General features: G+C 42.7%; 1 protein-coding gene and 1 long non-coding RNA gene across 5 annotated transcripts in view; one reads left to right on the forward strand and one right to left on the reverse strand.

The window, feature by feature from the left end:
* Positions 1-2,979: 2,979 nt before the first annotated feature.
* LOC117546924 lies at positions 2,980-13,643 on the reverse strand. Of its 4 annotated transcripts, XR_004569098.1 has the most exons (7): positions 13,375-13,586; positions 13,192-13,253; positions 7,808-8,040; positions 5,354-5,412; positions 5,134-5,269; positions 3,511-3,620; positions 2,980-3,413 (listed from the first exon to the last, which is right to left on the reverse strand). It is a non-coding gene; the product is annotated as an uncharacterized LOC117546924 (long non-coding RNA). The 4 variants fall into 4 exon arrangements; XR_004569096.1 differs by lacking the exon at positions 13,192-13,253 and having other exon boundaries at positions 13,375-13,643; XR_004569097.1 differs by lacking the exons at positions 13,192-13,253; positions 13,375-13,586 and adding an exon at positions 9,221-9,488.
* A 4,361-nt stretch (positions 13,644-18,004) lies between these two features.
* Positions 18,005-20,291, forward strand: part of pard3ba (par-3 family cell polarity regulator beta a) — a gene marked incomplete in the record, with an annotated part of 78,097 nt that continues 75,810 nt past the window's right edge. The window contains 1 exon segment of the mRNA XM_034217336.1: positions 18,005-18,421. Within this exon segment, the coding sequence (XP_034073227.1) occupies positions 18,305-18,421 (117 nt within the window).

The raw sequence follows: 20,291 nt of genomic DNA on the forward strand, positions 1-20,291 counted from the left end.
AGCTGCTGATTCGGCCCTTTGCCCCAACAGTCCAAGATCACCTGGAGGGCAGCTGGTCTTATAACCGAACTGCTGAAGTAATCATGAAGGACACTGGCTGTCTCTGAACTCTGACTTCTGATAAAAAACATATTTGTGGAGGGACCTTACTGCTGGTACACTATCACCTGTTATCATCATGCTTAAGAGTCTAAAAACTGATTTGTTACAGCAACCAAAACTTAAAGTGCTTAACCCAATTGTTCTTCTATTTACTTACATTTAAAGCTGCATTTACCAACATTTGATATGAACAATGGATCTTATGATGATGTGTGAAAAAAGGAGAGTGAATATTGGATTAACATATCTCAGGAAGCCACAAACAAGACTACAAATACATGCTAACTGGAGTCTTACTACCCACTTGACTTTTTAACTAACGTATCATTTGACAAAAGACCATCAACAATATTACTTCTACAAAAATGTATGGTAAATACTATCGTAAACTTGCTAGCATAAAACATAATCATATAACTTTGTCAACTCACTGACTAACATATTGGTGTCACCTGTCACAGTGCCTTGTGGACGTGTGTGTGTGTGTGTGTGTGTGTGTGTGTGTGTGTGTGTGTGTGTTTAGGATGAGTGTTTCTGTGACAGGCTGATTTACAGGCCATTGGTGTGTTTAATGGAGCCGATGAAGCAATGATCGCTCATCCAATCCTCTCTCGCCTACTACCCCTTTCTGCTTGGGCCTGATACTACCAGCCATTTTTAACACACACACACAACACACACGCAAGACATCTATGTGATGCAACAAAGTGGTCACACATATACCCCAAAGTCTACCCACGCGCACACACAAATCCTGCTTTATAGGGGATAATCCAATGACAGCCAATTTGCTGGAGGGATATACTTTTTTTTATTCCATTCTTTATTTATCCATCGCTTTTGCTTTTACAAGGCAATTTGTTAGGTGGCCAGCTAGAGGAAGGAAGTATTAACCTAGACTTCCATTACCATGCTCACCCCGATCTCCTGCTTCTCCCCCTCGCCATTCTTTTAAGATTAAGCTGGCCACCCAAAAAAAAGGAGGTCCAGTGTAATCATGAAAGTGTCACATTTCAGCTGAGAGAACAGAAGGCGGTGGCTTCAGGGTCAAAATCCCCTGACTCTAAATGTTACCTCGTCCATCCCTCCATCACTTATTTTAATCTGTATCCCTTCTTTTTGCTCTCCGTTTCTTTCTCCTGATGTTGTCCTCTCCGTGTTACCTTCATTCCTCTCCAGTCTTGTTATGCCTCCTCTCCCTGACAGTGGTTCAATAAGCAGTGCCTCCAGAGTGGTCTTGCTCAGTCAGTGGCCAATTACCCAGTCACACTGCATGTCCTCTGGGACGGACAGGATTAGCAGGATCTGTCGTCTGACCGGACACACACACGCGCACACACTCAGCCCTGGACACCTGTCACTTAGACAACCTGTGGGTTCTTTTTTGGTTCTTGGTTTAAAGAGAAAAAACTCCACCATCTTTTTCCCTCCAACAGGCAATGTGACAGGCCAGTGAAGAGAGGCACAGAGTGGCTGTGGAGAGGAGGACATGTATACTGTATCAAATGAATAAAAGCTCAGTACATGCTCCAGCGGTGCAGGTGGTCAGTGTGCGATGGGTAACCATTAGAGCAACTCTCAGGGATCAGACCTCAGCTGAAGGGCAGCTTGCTCAGGGCGAGCTGAATATGCAACGTGATGCGAACAGCAGCCAGTGAAAGCAGAATCAGAAACGTTATGTCACAACTCCCCCCAAGGCTCAGCTTCTGCCCTGTTTAAGCATTTCACTCCAGTGTCTGCTATTTATTATAGACTGTAAAAATGTAACTTTATCGTCTCATTTACTCTAAATGGTCATGCTTTGTTGAAGAAGACTTGAAACCAACAATTGAGTCTAAAAACACTGCAAAAACGCCCTGTCAAATTTAAGGCCAAACGTTAGATATAAGCATGCTTGCACTTAAAACAAGCACATTTGGCTGCCAGTGCAGTAAGCACATTTCACTTGATAAGATGTCTTAAAACAAGTCAGGCTGTCCGACTATCATTATGGCACATACAATCTTAAAATAAGATTAAAAAGACTAATTTCAAGCAATCTAGTTAAGCCTATTTAATGCAAAAGAAGCCTATTATTAGCGATTAACCCAGCTTCCCCAAATGTCTTTCTTTTTGGTGTCTGTATACGCCGGGATCCGGAGTCATGGATGATCCTGCGCTCCTCTGTCCTGGATCGCGAGCCCTGGATCTTGAGTCGTGGCTGTGGTCCTGGATCATAGGTCCTGGATGGATATCCTCGTGGATTCATCTTCCTATTATACACACATGCATTTCCAAACATTTGGACTACCTATGTTGCAAATGTATTATCTTTTCAATTTACACACGGCATCTATTGCACGTCTGTCCGTCCTGGGAGAGGGATCCCTCCTCTGTTGCTCTCCCTGAGGTTTCTCCCATGTTCCCTTTAAACTGTGGGTTTTCTTCGGAAGTTTTTCCTTGTACGATGTGAGGGTCTAAGGACAGAGGGTCTAAGGACAGAGGGTCTAAGGACAGAGGGTGTCGTATTGTCATACTGATATTTTGTACAAACTGTGAAGTCCACTGAGACAAATGTAACATTTGTGATATTGGGCTATATAAATAAACATTGATTGATTGATATTATCACTCAAAACTAGGGTACTTTTAGCATCAAATTACTTAAAATGAGATTTAGGGAGACGTGTGGCACAGTGGATAGTGCGTTGGGATCAGGGGAGCATAGGTTCAAACCCCACTGCAGTCAGCATGTCGTTGTGTCCCTGAAGACACCACAGTATTGAGTATGTAAGTCGCTTTGGATAAAAGTGATAACAAGTTACATGTAATGTAATTCTTGTTTTTAGGGAGATAAATTAGAACACATGCTCTTAAAATAAGTAAACATGACAATTCTTTCAAAAAACACGTTTTTATTAAGTCAGTCCATAACAAACAGGATCATTTATTAAATGAACAAAGCTCTTCAACATATATACATCCTCATAGAACTGACAAACTGGACACAGAATTCAAGTTCTCTACTTTTTTGTGAATTCTGCCCATTCAGCTATTGCTTTTTTGTATGAATGAGTAAGGTCACGCTCGTGAATACTGTCCTTCAGTACCTCAGTCTGGATGACGGATAGGAGAGTAGCAACACATTTGGGGTAGGTGAGGTGGAAGGTGTTAAAACACCCCATCAGGATGAGTGGAGCCTCGTGCATCATTTCCCTAGGTAGGGTCATCAGTGGGATTTTGCCAACAGCCAGGAGGAGGTGAGTAGAGTCTAGGATGACTGGACTGGTGATGGGCCGTTTCTGGAGAAACGTATTGGGGTCCTCGGATGGCTGAGAGCAACAAAGTAGAGACAAAAAGTAGAAACAAATTAAACCTCAGGGCATATCAAGTTTTATTTCAGTTTAACTGATACTGACTCAGACTCACCTCAAGAACAGGGAACAGTGCCTCACTTGCTGACCCAAGCTTTTTGGGTGGGGCAGTTGGGGAAGGAAACATTGAGGGAAGTGCCTTCATGAAAGCAATCGCTTATCTAGCTGAAAAACAACATGGATACATGATCAAATGCATTGTGCTTGTTTTTGTTAGGCAATTTGACTTTGACATTAAGTGTTGTGTAACTGAAAAGTAAGCACAAAAGCCAAAAAATAGTTCTGTGCAGAGCCCAAGGGAGTATAAGATAATCATGGAAAAACTATACTGTTGGTGAACGACAGTATCTTCATGAATCTTAATGTCACCTTGGGAAATTGTACATAAACTGGTGCTACTTTTTTTTCCAAAATTGGCCTGAATGTTGCGCTAAGACAGAGAGCGTGGGATCACCAAAATCAAACGGTTCTCCTAGGGATATTGAATGTGCACAGCGAAATGAAAGAGTGAAATAAAAACGATTGCAGTTATTGGATCAGCAAACTGAAAGTTTGGCTGGATAGTGGGGGGGCAGCGGTCGGGGTGAATTTATAATATCCCTGACACTTTCACTGCAGGGGATATAAAAAGCACTTGTCAGTTGCACAAGGGAAAGCAAAACAATAAGGGTCACCTGTATGCATGACATAAGGTAGTAGTGTTTAGACCCTCTAGTGACCACTACTACCTTATAACTACCATTTTGCCATAATTCAGTCATCAAAAAGGAGATCCTGTCCTATCAAAATAATGAAAATAAGCTAATACAATCACATCCCATGCGGCCATGAAATGGTCACCCCCAACCTATAAAACATCAGTGTTATCTATACATTATGCTTACATTTACAGTGATTCCCGCAGAAATGAAATATACTTTGGGGGAACGACTCGGGGTGGGGTGGGGGGTCGGTGCGTGAAAAAAGATCTCCTCAGAAATCTCTCAAAAATGTAGGAGCGGGGCTAGTCCTGGTGGGCTACCCAGGCTGAGTGACAAGGTGGCATCCAGGAAACTGAAATTTGCAGGTCACTGCCATCGACACCAGGAACTTCCAGCTGGCAAGTTAGTACTCTGGGAGCCAACACACGGGCACCGACCAAGAGGGCGCCCCACGCCAACATACGTGGAGGTGCTGAGGAAGGATGTGGGGGTGGAAAGCTCCACAGAGCTGGCCGGGGTGTATGGAGGACCGTGAGGATTGGCGAACCCGTTGGCAAACTCGTCTAAGGACGACCTAGTAGTAGTAGTCCTTGATTGGCTCAAGTTCACACCTTTTTAGGGGCGGGGCTAGTGATGTTGTCCCGGGGATGCTTAGGAGTTGATAAAGGAGATAATCGCACTGACGTCATCATTTGATTCCAAAAGTGGGTCTGGACTCGCGCCCATAGAGGCTGTTTACCAGTATAATGGCCCCCCCAAAGTATAATTTATGGGTGGCTCCCCCCAAAGTATAATTTATGGTTTTTTAAGTTTTTTTTACTCACTGAGCACTCATTGCCACCAATGCAAATGCAAATGAGTGCTCACTGAGTAAAAAAAAACAAAAAACACACAAATTATACTTTGGGGGGAGCCATTATACTTTGGGGGCCCCCCAAAGTATAAACATGCTGTGGGAATCACTGATTTATCCAGACCCATTGGTGGCTTCAACGACTTGTTCCACACTCCAAAGAACAGCGCATTTTCGCAAAAGCTTTCCCATCTGGCTTTGATCTGGTCAGTGAAGTTCTTGGTGCCTGACTCTAGAATTCGGCCCATCTCGTCCAAAACCTGAGTGTAAAAATCAATAGAACTTTGATACAGAGAAAACAGCAAACAGATGTTAGATGTCTAAATAATTAACAAGAGATTTACCTTTTAAGAGTGACACAGTTGTGTCATCAAATCTATCCATCTCACCATGAAGAAGCATTCTGTAATTTACAGGAAAAGACGGCCACTGTCATTTTAAAAGTCAACCCCAAAAAAAATCACATTAAAAAAGGCATCAGACACTAAATTGTAAAATTGCTGTGATTCACTATGAACTAGCTAGGTCGACGTTAGCTAGTCTACCGCCACCCTTTGCGTTTTTAACTAACTGCTAGCTTTCAACAGATACAATTACTGAATACCAAAAGAAAACTTATGATATTAACGTCGGCTAATTTTGTGTTCCTTACAGACAGTTTATTTATCTGAGAGTAGTTAACGTTAGCTAGCTTAATTTTTACATACCCCATTAGTGAGGTTAAGGTTAGCTAGCAACACGTGCTTCGTAGTTAGCTAGCTATCTTAGCTAATTCAGCTAACAGTTAACCAATGAATGTACTAATACTTAATAAATTGAAAAGGTGAAGGTGAAGGTGAAGTGAACAACGTGTTACATTCCGCTGGCGCTTGGCTTGTGGTGCGTTCAGGTGATCCTCGTGAAATAGGAAATTCCCCGTTTGCCATCATTTGGACACAAACAGCCATCCACTTGTAAACACTGAGGACTGAGGAGGATCTCTCGATGTAAATAATATAGTACTGGCATTCGTTGTTTACATCTTTTAGTGGATATTGTCATTGATCCAGCTTCTGACAAACACATGGTAAATAAAGTCACTAATTTTCCGACTCTATGAGAGATGCAAACACCACATGGATGCACATTCCAGGTTTTTCTTCTTTCAGGGCCAATGAGAAGCAGAGTAGGGGCGGGTCTTCGCATAATTAAATAATGCAGCAAGCGCCAAATTCGCACACACCTCTGAGAGCAATCGTTATAGTCGTCCACATCTGATGAAGTGTGTGAAAATTCAAGTCAAAGATATTGTGATATTTGTTGTTGTTATCCATATCGCTCAGCCATACTTGTGTGTTAAGCTGTTCATGTGTAATGTGGCATGGATTGTTTGAACAAGTGTGGTGTGATAAATGCACCACAATCTCAGAAATTAAGATATTGTTCTTTGTCCAGTATTGCTTATAGATAATAAGAGACCAGATAACAGGGGAAAGAGACGTTGCTTGAAGGAAGCACTTCGAGCGTTAGAACTATTAACGAAGCACTTTTATACTAATAAAGGACTGGCTTACCTAAAGCCAGTTGAGTAGCACTTGAAATGTTTGGCTCTATGAAACCTGATGTACTTATATGATTCTGTTTTCTTCAAGGTTGTGTCTTCCTGGTCGAATGTACTTATTGTAAGTCGCTTTGGATAAAAGCGTCAGCTAAATGTAATGTAATGTAATGAAGAGGGAGGGGGTACGGAGTAGCTGGCAGCCCCTCCCAACAGTGTCCTCACTGCTCAGGGACCCCCACCTTGTTACCAGTTCCAGGGCAGTAACAGAGTAGAGATTGCACACCTACCTCAAGAGTCAATGTCATGCATATCAGTTATTCTGGTCCATATCCTTTAGGAGAGTGTGTTATGATGATTATCAGTTCATTTTGTGATTATCATTAAAAGAGATGTTAATTCTTGTTTGAATTGTGTCTTTACCAGCTGGGGAAATAACTTATGTTAACCACAGAGCTGATGCTTGAAATTCATTTGTTTTCTTCTTGCCATACTAGTGCTTAAAATAAGGCTTTTTAGCCTTGAATTGGATGTTTTATAGACAGGTCCCTTGTTTCTAGTTAAAAATAACTAAAATAAAGACAAAGTTTCTTATCAAGACAAGGCAAGTAACATTTACTTGAATTAAGTCAAAAAATCTTCCATAGAAAGCACTAGATAAGCTATTTAAACTCAAATCAAGACAAACTAGATTTAGAATCTAAATGTAAGATTATTACACTTGGTTAGATCTGCAGTTTTTGCAGTGAACCTGAAATAAAAAATCGTATTCTAAACCAAGTGAGACGTTGAGTATTTCCATAGGTGATGTGCCTTTATGGGCTGCATCATAAAAGGACACTGCTTCTTTAAAAAAATAGTCAAGTTTTTTGTGGTTGAGACAATACCGGAGCACAAGCCCGTTCTTCATCACATATACAATCACTGTCTTCAGCATGAACTGCAGCTTTAGCCAGGACTTACAATTCTTATAAAGGCTTTGTTTCCAGCAGAGAAGAACTGCCAAGCTCGTCTGTGGCCTAAACTCTTCAACCCAAACAGATTGACACGTGGGGCTGTCGTTCAAGCTAGCGGCACGAGGCCAAGCTTCAAACCTGTTCTACGTTACGCTGAGCTCTAGTCGAGATCCTGACGTTTCCAAAGATACCAAACATGTCAGGCTAAATTACAGTGAAACGTGTGCACAGTGATATGAAGACATGCACTGAAGAATTTTCCATCCTCTACGAGCATGTCTCTTGGGTTTTGATATTTCACTAACCTTTTAGTGAAATGCAGCACACACTGGATATGTTTTTCTAGCTTTGAAGGGAAACTGGAGACTATTTTCGGTCCACAGTCAAAAGCCTGTTAAGCTTGTCCAGACCTTGGCTGGACTTTTTGGCGCTGGCTGGTGACTCCTCGTCTCCCTGAGGTCAGTAGCAGATCGTCCGCTTACGGCCCGGCCGTCCTGTGATTACTCTGCTTTGGTTCCGCCGGTTCTGTCAGCATTTCCTGCAATGATAGAGGGAGGTGAAATGATGAGAGCAGCATGATGTGGCTTACAGAAAGCCCAGGGGCATTTTAGGATGGTGGGGAAAGAAGGAAAGCCTTCAGGAGAATGCCATTTTTTTTGTTTGCAATGCTAGCAATCCTTCCACCACTTTGGTTCTGTTTGAAATATTCAGCTTGTCATTATGGGCATTTTAACATGTGTGTAGACTTGTTTGTATTCATATTTCTTTATCACAAAATGTTTCTCCTATTAAATGAAGGGATACATGGATGGAGGCTGACTGAACGCTGGGGTAAAACATCATGAACCTAAACTCCAGCTGCTCACTAATTATAGGTTTCTGAATCAAAGACAAAATATGTCAGAATTAGAACAACTGTTTTCTGTCTGCCCTTTCCTCCCAGAAGAAAGCAAACCAAAATGTCTGAGTCACTCAGTCGTCTAGGAGTTTTTTTCTCATTTCTTTCTGCACCTGTTCGCTGACACGGTGGGAAAGGATCTGAGGAAGAGCTGGATTCCTTCCTCTGTTTCAAAATCCCTCTGTGGGCCTTTTTGAACTCGTCCCTGCGTCCAAGGCCGGATTATGAAGCCACTTCAAAGAGGCTGGAGACCGAGCGTTACATCATGGCTGCGGTGACCACTGACGGGCTTGCTACATGAGTGGGAACAGAGAGGAACCTCCTGTAATCTCAGCCCTGCAGAGAGAGAGGCTTTCAAGTGAGGCCTGGCGTTTTCCTTCTCTGGTAAGGGGAAAGGAATCCTCGCAGGGTTTCAGCAGGTAAGTGGCACCCCGCTTTTGTAGCCTCAAGGATGATATGTCCTACAAATCCCTGAGGGGGACCAAGTTTGGGTGAAATCCACCTTCCCCTCAAGCCTGTTTTCTTTCAAATTTAAAACTCGTATTTTCTGTTATCATGCTGAATGCATGAATGCCATCAGACTTTTATTTCCAATTCATCCTTAGAATTTAAATGTCATCTCAGCATCTCAGGTCTGCACAATGGCTGAGGGACATCAAGCGGACAGAAAGATGGGATCAATATTAGCTCTTTCTACTATTATGGGATTTAAACTGTACTTTTACTGAAGTCCTCACTTTTAAATGACTCTGTCACAGAGTGAAAAAGGCACAACAGATGTATCTGACAACCTCTAATCTATAATCAATTCATTGCTCACCAGAAGACGAAGAAAAGCTGTGCTCCTTACTGCAGTGAATGGGAGCCAAACAGCCTCGAAATGACTGTCATTCCCTACTTCTCCTCCTGAAAAGCTCTTCTTGATATTGACTGAATCAAAGAGGCGTCTCGGGGCAATTAAGTAAATTATGGCTTCGCAGAATTGTAGACTTGGTTGAGAAACTACGTTGTATGGATTCCTCCCTAATTACAAAGGGGGGCTGGACAGAAATAGCCCTTTCCTTTTCATCCTCAGCCTCGGTGTAGTCTACATGAAGCGGCGGTAAGCCTGGACTTAGCCCCCGTGATCGACCCGAGGACCGGGAGCCAGAGAGTTTATTTACATGCTTTACTCCGTATATATTTATACTCTTCCTTGGGAAAGGGTTTGGATTTAGCGAGATGAGAAAAGAAGATACAAGGTGGTGTATTGTTGATTTAATAAGGATACACGGGCATGGGATTAGAGGAAATTGATAGTCTCAAGGTATCATGCAGCCTTGACTTTAGGAAAAGAGGCCGGATTGAACCAAGGACTTTAGGAAGTCCATCACAAGCAGACTTCATGCTAAAATAAAACTTTGCAGACCATTTACATGCACAGAAACCTATATAACACACTACTACAGGAAAGGGAAACCCCCCCAAAAGCACAATAGGGCCTCTTTAAGGACTTTGGACGTGCCTTTGGTCTTGATCCCACCTCTGGTAGATTGGGCTCTTAAAAAGAAAAGTTCATGATGAGATTATTTGCAAGACTAATCAAGAACTGTCTCAAGACCAAACAAACCCACTGATTAATTTATTCGGCACTAATTCACGTTAATAATGAAATCAATACGTCCATTTGGAGTCACCAGCGCTTCGTTAAATAAAGCCTCTTCTAACAACACCCCCAAAAAATCAGGGAAAGGCTGTATGTAAAACGCCCCCCCCCACACCCCAAAAAAAGCAGGGCGCTAATCAACTGGTGCTGTCTCCATAGCAACGGCTCTCCCAAATCAAATGGTGGAGCAGCTAGTGTTGTAGCTGCTGCTGCTGGGTGGTGTCTGTCAAACACACAGTCATTACCTGCACCCTCGCCCCTTTGTGTCGCAGCAATCACAGCCTATTCACCGTCTGCAGAAAGCACGCCGCCTTTTTCTCCCCCAGAAAGTGATCGAGGCTGGATTTTTTGAAAGAAACGCAGCGTGAAGCTTTCCCCGTGACAAGTTCAGACTATTCTCCCCTTCCTCCACCTCCTCCTCGTCATTGATCGGGACTCCTTTCACCGTACAGAGCGCCTAGAATCAGGCCCAGGCCGGTCAAGTGAATAACAACCTCTGTCTCGCAATCAAGGGAGTCTGCTCCGTAATGACGCAAGAGACATCTTCATGACCAATATCTTCACTTATAGAGGAAGATTTAAATGGGGGCATTTGGGTTAGAAGGGGCTTCATCACTCCTTACTGTGCTGGCTGAAGGGACATAGAAGTAATTCATCCACTTCCTGATCCTTCATCTTCCACCAAAAGTACGAGGCAGTGCAAAAGTTCCAGTAACGCGTGTACAAGCTCAATTTTTCATCTGAGATTTGTCTTGTAATTTTTGCCTTGTTTCTGCTGTTTTCGGTATAATGAACAAGCCAGGCTTCTCTCCGACCCCATTCCTCATGCAAATCAAAGTTGGATCAATCTGGGATTGTCTGATGAACTAATTATGTGGTAATTGTTCTGGTCTAGACCACTGATCCATTGTATGAGAGCGGCCCTTTGTGTCTTTCCAGCTGATTGAGAACGATAATTGTGTTTTTTGATTGGCAGAGGGGCCATTTTGATCTCTCTTTTCTTCTTTGCCCCTGTACATTCACACCCTCCTCCCTCTCTGTCTAACCCACCCTCTATTCATCCGCCACTGAATGCTAAAGACATATCCATCCTGCTCGGTAAACGGTAAGCTGGTATGGAAACCTTTAAACAGGTTACAGAGGGTCAAGTGGTGAGGGGGGACTGCTATGCATTTGCAATTAAATCATTTGCATAACGTAATTGATCGGTCTATGGATTGTCATTCATTCTCCCATCTCTGCAGATGCATGATGGGAAGAGTTGGGATTAAACAAAACCTATAGTATAGTCAGCGTTGGAAAGTAACTCAATAGAAATACTGTATACTGCAGGATTGTTACTTTAAAGAGAGTATTTTAACACTGCAATAGTGCTTAACATGTGAGTACTTCTTCCATGCTTTACTTTAGTACACCAACTGAAGGGCCAGCTGACATGCATCCAGAGACACAGCTCAGTGTTTGTTATTCATCTTTGTCTATGCTCTCCTCAGTCATAATTACCCAGAATCCCCACAATTTGACCAGGGTCGCAACAGAACCCGAGCAGATCCCCTTTGAAGCAAGGCGAGCCAAAGCAAATGTCTGACCCTGTTGGAAAGGTAATGATAGCCCATAATGAGGTGGTGTTATTACAGTAAAGCCTACCCCTACCTTTTCACTCTTTGACCTTTGACCTCTGAGGCCACAACCCATCGGACGACCCCTCCCACTTGTAATAAAATCCAGGGTCCCTCAGCGGCAGCCATGATAAGTGCCATTCGAATTCTATGATAGGAAAGGAGGTTTCAAACTTCCTTTATAACCTCCTTTAGCGTAGGAACCACTGGACCTCCCTTGACGAAAGAAGAGGAGAAAATGCTGCCCCACAATGCCTTGCGGCCGCAGCATTTGCCGTCACACAACAGTCGGCCGTTCATGGAAACAACCGATTATGACCGAGAAATTATATCATGAACGTTACGGTGCTTATTAAGCATTTTAAAACGTATGTGGAAACTTTCATGACGTCCGCTGGTGCATCATAAACACGTCGGATAGTAAAAGTGCAGTCGGATTCTCAAAGCACCGCAGTCTCTTCTCCTAAGTCCTTTTGAATTCTCCTATCCACTATTCCTTAACCCCGTGACGTTTCACACAGAGGTCAAGGGATAGACGATGGGGATAGACGATAGGAGCTGATTTTTTGACTATTCGAACCGCAACCCAGGTTTCTTCTTGCTGTAGTGTTACCTAGCATAGCCTATAGGGCTTGTTATGCATCACAACAGAGCCGGCCAGCTGACCAATCAGAGCAGACTGGGCTCTGGTTTCAGACAGAGGGTGAAAAGAGGTGTTGCAGCACATGAGAAAAATAAAGCTCTTTTTGAACATTAAAGCATGTAAACATGTCACAGTAGAACCTGGAAATGAGACAGTAGGGTTTAAAGTCTTTGTTGTGGGAAAACAAGCAGGTTTGAAGAGCCAGATTTGCCACTGAACAGTTTCATTAAAACAACTTGTTATCAGTAGTTGGAATTGAGTCGTACCCTAAACCATATATATATATAACATCCGCAGATTAAAGATCTACACAGCTATACCTCACCTGGTAACTATTTGATTGAACTGTCCCTTTAAAAGCAGAAACACATAAACTACAGTATGTAATTGAGGTTATACAGAACTGCTGTAAATAGAAATGTTCTCTTGGTGAAATTACCGGGTTGAATAAGCACAGAAGAAAAGTTCACGGATGAGCCCCTGGATGTCCGTCAGATTGAAAAGCGGGACATTTACGAGAGTAAAAGGTGCAATTTTAGAGCCATTAAACTATCCAGACATGCACGCTGCCCCCTCTCCTCTGCTCTCTCTTACATTTCCCCTGTAAGCACTTAAGTCGCACTCACCCCCCTCCCCACGTCACCTTTCCCAACCATTGCCAATGCCTTGTTTGCTTTTGTTGCAAATGTATCCCCATAATTGTCCAAATCAATGTTTAGCAGTCCCTCTCGCTGTGATTAGGCGGGAACATTAGGTTGTGCAGCAGTTTCCATGGTTTCAAGGCAGCGGATTGCTAAAAAAAAATCTCCTGTGAAGCCAGACACCGGCACGGTATAATGAACTTATATTAAAGCAACTTTTGTCTCAATGTAGATTTTAATTACCCGGCGATTGTCTCTGACAGGAGGAACGAGGTGGAGAAAAGAGACAGAGAACAAGCGAGGTGCTGAAAGAATGGGAAAATAGGGTTTATGTGCCACAGCGCTAATTTGATCCATTAGGGGATGTGTGTGTGTAAGAGTGTGTGATGTGCTACCTGCCTAGTGAATATAAAGTCTCATTCTCACCCGTCAAGGAGCAGAGTGCAAAGAATCGTGTCTTGTTAAACTCCCGGTTTCAGCTGAGAAAAATCTAATTAGCCTAATTAGGCGTGTGCAACAGTCAGAGATGGAAAGGCTTCTCCGATGTGAAAAGAAAAGCGAGACATTCTTTTCTTCCTTGACGAGAGTGTGAAAATATGCGTTGATGAAATCGACAAATCCACATCCTAACCCTTGAGCCTGATTCCTTCCTTTTGAACCTGCCTTTCTAAGTGTTTAATGCTGCTCCTGCTGATTTAATAAATCTGGTTATGTGCCAAAGGAGCTGCTCCCAAAGTAGATGATTAACAAAGAGCTTTACTCATCCGCTTGTGTAACAAGATACATTCAGGCTGCTCCTGGCACTTCAACAACAGCCGAGCGCTCGATCAAAGAGCAGAATACGTGTCTTCAAATAAATGCATGACGTTTAACAAGCTAGGGTTTTGTATCCAAAAATATCACACACACACAGTGGAAATCCTTCTATATGTGGAAAGGTTTTATAAGAAATCCAGTGGGATGTTTTCAGCTCATGCATATAGTCTTATTCTAAAGGCCCGCAGCAGAATGGAGGCCATGCAAATCAAATAGAATATATGCAATACAGAGTCAGCACAAAGGCCATCTTCTGTGTTGTTTTTGGTTGTGTGCAGTGTGCAGCAGGGCGCTCCAGACAGGTTAAACACTCCACTGAACTCAGCTTGAACTGCTGCTGAGCCCTGGTTTTGTCCACGCTGGGGTTAACACTGAAAGCTGGGTATTTCCTGGGTCACTTGTCCAATATGTAAGAGATCACTTCCAGCAGACTCTAGACATGTTCCCCTGAGTGAGAGTAGACGTGCTCATACTGTATCTCTAACTGCCGTCTTTCAATACTGTATATTCATGTTGGATTATACGATTAAAGAACAGGGAATAGCCCAACTTCCTCTCATATTTACAATTCTGCACACTTCTCCTTTTACTGTAAATTGAAAGGAAGTGGACTGCCGACTGTGTTTGGCAAATATCCCCTTTAGTTGTAGAAATGCTATAAGCTCTAAGGTACAATGCGCACCTCCATAGATCATGGCTGCTTTGAATAACTTCAAAGAACTTTCGGGACCCCCTTGAAAACGAGATGGTTCATCTCAAGGGGTTTATCCCAATGAATAACATTTCTATATAATAACTGTGTTTATTCCAGACAACAATTTGGGCAACTTTGGCAGCACTTGTGATTCACAGGCGAGCGTCTTTCGCTTTTCAATTGGAGCTTTTCAGCAGTTTCCCACAAAAGAAATGCAATTTTGCAGCATGAATATTACACCTGAAAGAAATCCTCTAGCTGAAATATTTTGTGATTGCAAACACTATCTCCTGCCACTTGCACACACACTAGCAGAGTGAGAGCTGCTTTTTGTGAGGAATCCTCGCTACTGATTCCAGGCCTGTAATTGTAAGCAGCGCAGCAGGAAGTGAAGCAAGTCCCTGCTATTGACCAGCCTCAGTATCACACTGAGCTAAAACACAGGGGTGGTGGCACTGCCGCTGGGAACATGTCAATTTTGCTCTTTAGAAAAGGGGCACTGCTTGAAGACTGAAAGCAAATCAACACAGCTATCGACCCAGACAACCCAACCCTGTAAATTGCACTCAGAGTGCTGAACAAAACAACAAAAAGCATCACTGGGATTTTATTGACGGCCAACACTTTAGCGCGCCTTACTTCTAGACGAGGGTAAGATTGAAAATAATCAAAAGAAAGGCTTGAAAGAGCAATCAAACGCCTACAATAATGCAACGTTATAACAGCGTTTTATACACTATGTATGTGTGTATGTGTCAAGATCTGTCTGTGTTGTGTTTTGTCTTGTTTAGATCTGTCTGTGGTTCCCTGTCGTTAGTTTCCCTGGTGTGTCTAATTTACCCGATTGTGTTCACCTGGTGTCCCTGTGTTTTCTCCTCCCTCCTCACCTGTGTCTTGTTTCTGTGATTAGTCTTGTGTGTATTTAAGTTCTGGTTTGTCTGTCTGTCTTTGTCGGTTCGTCTTGTGTTATGACGTGGTCTTCGGTGAGTGTTCTGTTCTGTCTTAGTGAATAGTTTAGCCTTGAAATAAAGGAGTTATTTTTGACACTTTAATCTGCATTTGGGTCCTGCTTCCTGCACACACCGTAACAATATGTATGTGTGCATATATGTGTGTATGTGTATATGTCAATCAACAGGTAAAGCCGATTAATAATAATGCATACAAATGATAATTATTGCAGATTATAGATTATAAATAAATCATTTAGGGACAAGGGGGTGAGATTAAATAAATTATACTTCTTCTCACTCCTTTTCGAACACTAGATGTGGCACTGTTTATGTTGCTAATGCTGTTGTAAATGTAATTTTGTTTTGATTTCTCTTACTTGACTATGCACTGCAACATTTGTTTTGTAATTATTTATTTTACTTGTTCGAAATAAATGTATCAATCTCGAAGTGTGACTCTTGGAAAGTCCTGCCCCATGTTGCTCAACACCACTACAGGTGAAGGCGTGGTATACTGCTCTGTAGATAGAGGAAGTGACATCGTGTTGTGAAAACACTGCAGCGAGGCCTTGTTGTCAAACTCGTCTGCTCTCAGGACAGACAAGCTCCGTTTTTCCTGGGAACAGAATCAAATCAAATTCTCAACGTGCAGCATTATGACACTGACATCTTTCACGTGTTGCAACGTGAAGGCCTCCGTCATGAAGAGCGCAACGCACTGTATTGTTTTTCCCAGGCATGAATGGGAGCTGTGCAGATAGGCAGGAGCCACCTTGAGCAAACAGACACGTTTCTCTGTGAGGTCCTTGGGGAAAAGTACAGTATGTTGGTTTGGCACAAAATATGAACCTGAAAACGGGCATCATAGGGCCTCTTTAAATGCATGACATTTTATATAACTGCGATACATTCTGGTTATGGACCTGTGTTGTCCTACCTGTCTGTAACTGCAAAATGCCGAGTGGAGAGTGTTTGTTCTTCCAAGGACTGCGAAAGTAGGCTACATACACAATCAGGCCTCTCCAACACTATCCAAAATATTGTTTCCAGCCTCTACCCCCGCTATTCCAGAGAATACATGTAGGTGCAGTTTACTGCTGCCATTTGACATGATTTCAGGGTTAGAGAAGTCCTCCAAACTTTCAACATTTCAATCAGCAATCTCTCACCGGCACTCATAGAGGCTGAAGTGCAAAGTCGCAAAGTGCAGCTTCAAGGAAGGGACTTAAATATGTAATTTTATAACCTGCGGGTGAGCATGGAAAGTTTGAGGGACCAACTTTTTACCGACAACAATTGAAGCTGTCGGAGAGCGTTTTATTAACCAACAGTTTGGACTATGGATATTTTGTAAAGGACAGGAAACAGAGAGCTTAAAACAATAGTTAGGGATTTATTAATGTTGTATGGAAACACACATGTTCCACTGAGTGCAGCCAAGTGCTGAGCAACAACAGCGACTGATGAGTCAGCCGCTGTCATTATCACGCTGCGGGGGAAACAACAAGCATCTCAATGGCTCTGCAAATACACTGTTAAACCAGGTATGACATTATGTTCTCTCTTAAAAACCAGAGCCCTGCATGGGATTATGGACAAAGTCGCTGTAGGATTGGCTAATTATGGATCATTTGTGCTCTCTGTTTGCTTTCTATTCTCACTCCTCTCACACACTCACCTTGTTTGTGAGAGGAGTGAGATGAAACAGGGCGCTAAAGAGGCTGTCATTGTCACGTTCCGTACATTTCAGGTGAATTACAGTCGCAGTGGAAATAATTGCCTGTCCCAATTATGAATCCATCTGCCGCGGTGGCTTTCTAGTTTGATGGGGAGGACATTCCCGAGAGCAAAAACGAAACAATGTGCGGGAATAAGGCAAGGGAGCGTGTCAGTGGCCATTAATATCCATACAGGCAATTTCACAGAACACCTAATGACATAAAATGACAGACAAATGGTAAGGTAATTAGTGTGTGTGATGTGTTAGCAGAGGTGTCTGTGAGCACAGGGGCATTCGAGTAGAAAAAGATTTGGGATCATATAAACCTCTGCAAGCACATGTGGACAGATGAACTCAATTTTTTTTTAAATAATATGATTTTACAGGATTATGTAGATAAAAAATATGGCATCAAGGAAAGTATTATAAATTAATCATGTAAAATACCCTTTTTTAAATTAGTTGAAAGTCAGTGATTTTAATATGGCATTCCACAATACTTGTAATTCCTTAACACATTATTTGTTGTACTAATTTCATGTATTATTACATTTGTTCAAATGCAAAAATGTCCTTATTATATGTCAATAAAATGAATAAAATACAACCACTAAAGAAATTCATAAACTGAGGGAACAAGGGCAAAAGCAGGTATAGTAGAAAACATGTAATTTAGTTTAATTAAAAATGTGTTTTTGATTTGTCATACATTATTTTGTATTAAAACTACATTACATATATAGTGTTGTTTTAATGAATGATAAAACTAAACTATAATACAATAACGGTACAAGTTCAGTTGCTTTAATAACAAGGGTGGTGGAGTGTCACTGGGGAATGTAGTTTCCTGGATTTCCAGTGGCTGTGATTTCTTCCGGGTTCCTCGCTCAGTTTGTTTTGCTCGCAGCGCACGGCTCAACATGACAGAAAGTCACACTCGAGTTTTATCCCAAATACAAGGAGTCAAATAAGATGTAAACTCGGATTTTAAACACACGTTTTGCTCGGATAAAGGCGGACTCGAGACACCGGGATATCATCCTGAACCGAGACACCTGTTGCTCCAGTTTCTACTGACAGGTGTCACTTTCCTCGAGCAAGGAGCAGGTTGAAAGACTACCGAAACTTGGATTAATTTCTTAATATATTTTCTAAATCACATTTGCAGGCATTATGAAGGTGACGGTAACTTTTGGGGACACCTCGGTGGTGGTTCCCTGTAAAGCTGGGTGGAACGTGCGGGATTTAACCGAGCAAGCAACGAGGAGATACTGCAGAGTTGTGGAGCAGGTAAACACACCTTTACACTCACCTAACATGTCCTCTTGGCTTTCTCTTCACTCCATGTTGCTGTATTGCGACATAAAATACTCTTTCTTAGCTAACGTTAGCTCCCATAACCCTGCTCAGGTGTGTGTCATGTGATCAGTGTGGTTATTTTAATAATATTGGAGCTAGCTACTAGCTTAAATTAGCACCCAATATTCTTTGCTTTAAGATTGAGATAATTACTTACTTTGTTCCTAAACTTAAACTTGTCATCATAAGTTATAAACTTATCATTTAATGAGTTTATATAAGTATCATTTTGCATGTTTTAAACAACCACACATTAGAAAACTATAACAGAAGATGCCTCAATTGACCAGAATGCAATGCAGCTGCTGTCAATTGTCACATCTGGTAGAAAACAAAGCATGAATGCAACCAAGCGTACTGTAACCTATGACTGTAACACACATGGATGCACTGGGTTCATACCTGTTCTGATGGGAGTTGAAAGGAGTTCTGGGAAATGTAGGATAATGCACTGATCACCTAATGTTAATAACTGCTGGTGCAATAAGTGTTTTGAATGTCCCACACATACACAAAGATGTGCACCTCCAGCTCCCTGATGCTGCAATCACTACAACATTAATCATCCTGCCGAACTGACCTTTTATTAATCAGCCGCCTTGTATGTGCATGCTGTCCCAGTGTGATAGGGTGCTGATGTGTCTCTGTGAGGATGTGCTGTCCACCTGTACAATAGCTCGCTGTTTAAGCCCCAGTATCTCGGCGGGCAGGTGGAAGTTTACTGTTTGATGTCCTCAATGTGGGCCCAGTTGAGGATGTGCGCTGCGGACAGCAGGCTTTGTCCTGTGAGTGATTGGGAATTAGGATTGGTGACAGGTCCGGGTCTTATCGGTTGGCTGGTCCCCATCTCGTCCTCTCCCTCTCCGCCAAGGAATGGAAGGCCCGATTGGGTGGCTGTATGGCTGGATGGATTGCCTCCTCACACTCCTAGAAAACCACACACACATGGAGGAGCTCATGGTGCTCGCTGTCCCCTGAGCTGTCACGTCTCTGCTTCACTGACAGCCATGCCCACTCGTTGATCCTCAGCCAGACACGCTGCGATGCACAAGCCCAAGTAGGCCAAATGTGGGAGCCTGATTAAAATGCACCGGGGCCCTTGATTGCTTTTCACGGAGCATGTTAATTAGGAGCCCCTGACTCAGCAGTTTGGTGCCTTCTCTTAATAGAGGATCATGAGGACCGTCCAGCTGTGGAGCTGCCAGAAAGAACCAAATAGATTCGACCTGCCAGCAGAATCCACTTAGCGCCCACATTAGCCACATATTTCTCCACTCTCTGCTCACCGCTGACAGCAGGGACAGTGTCAAAAACCTGGGTGTAATCACCGGGAATGTGTGTTTGTGAGTGTTGGTTTATAACCGTGCGCATAGGGAACAGGATTGTACATTTCAGCACTGGAATGAACACCTTCGTAATTAGCAGTTTTTTTAATTTGATCTCAGCTATGTGACTAGTACATGTTCACATGCTATTGTTAAAAAATCAAAGCCTCTGCATACAGCAAATTAGGCTATGGCTCGTTATACAGATGGATTTGTAAAATATAATAATAATAATCCTTATATTTATTAAAAAAGATGGACTTTTATTAATCCCTCGTGGGGAAATAGTTTCTCTGCATTTGACCCATCCTAGTGTTAGGAGCAGTGGGCTGCCATTTTGAACGGCGCCCGGGAGCCGTGTGGTGCCTTGCTCAGGGACACCTCGTAGCACTTGGTCTTGCCGGGACTTGAACTGGTGACCTTCCAGTTACCAAGCCAAGCCCCTATCGACTTCGCCCCCCCCCCATTATAGCGCT

Source organism: Gymnodraco acuticeps, unplaced genomic scaffold (assembly GCF_902827175.1).
Source record: "Gymnodraco acuticeps unplaced genomic scaffold, fGymAcu1.1, whole genome shotgun sequence".
Lineage (NCBI taxonomy): Eukaryota > Metazoa > Chordata > Actinopteri > Perciformes > Bathydraconidae > Gymnodraco > Gymnodraco acuticeps.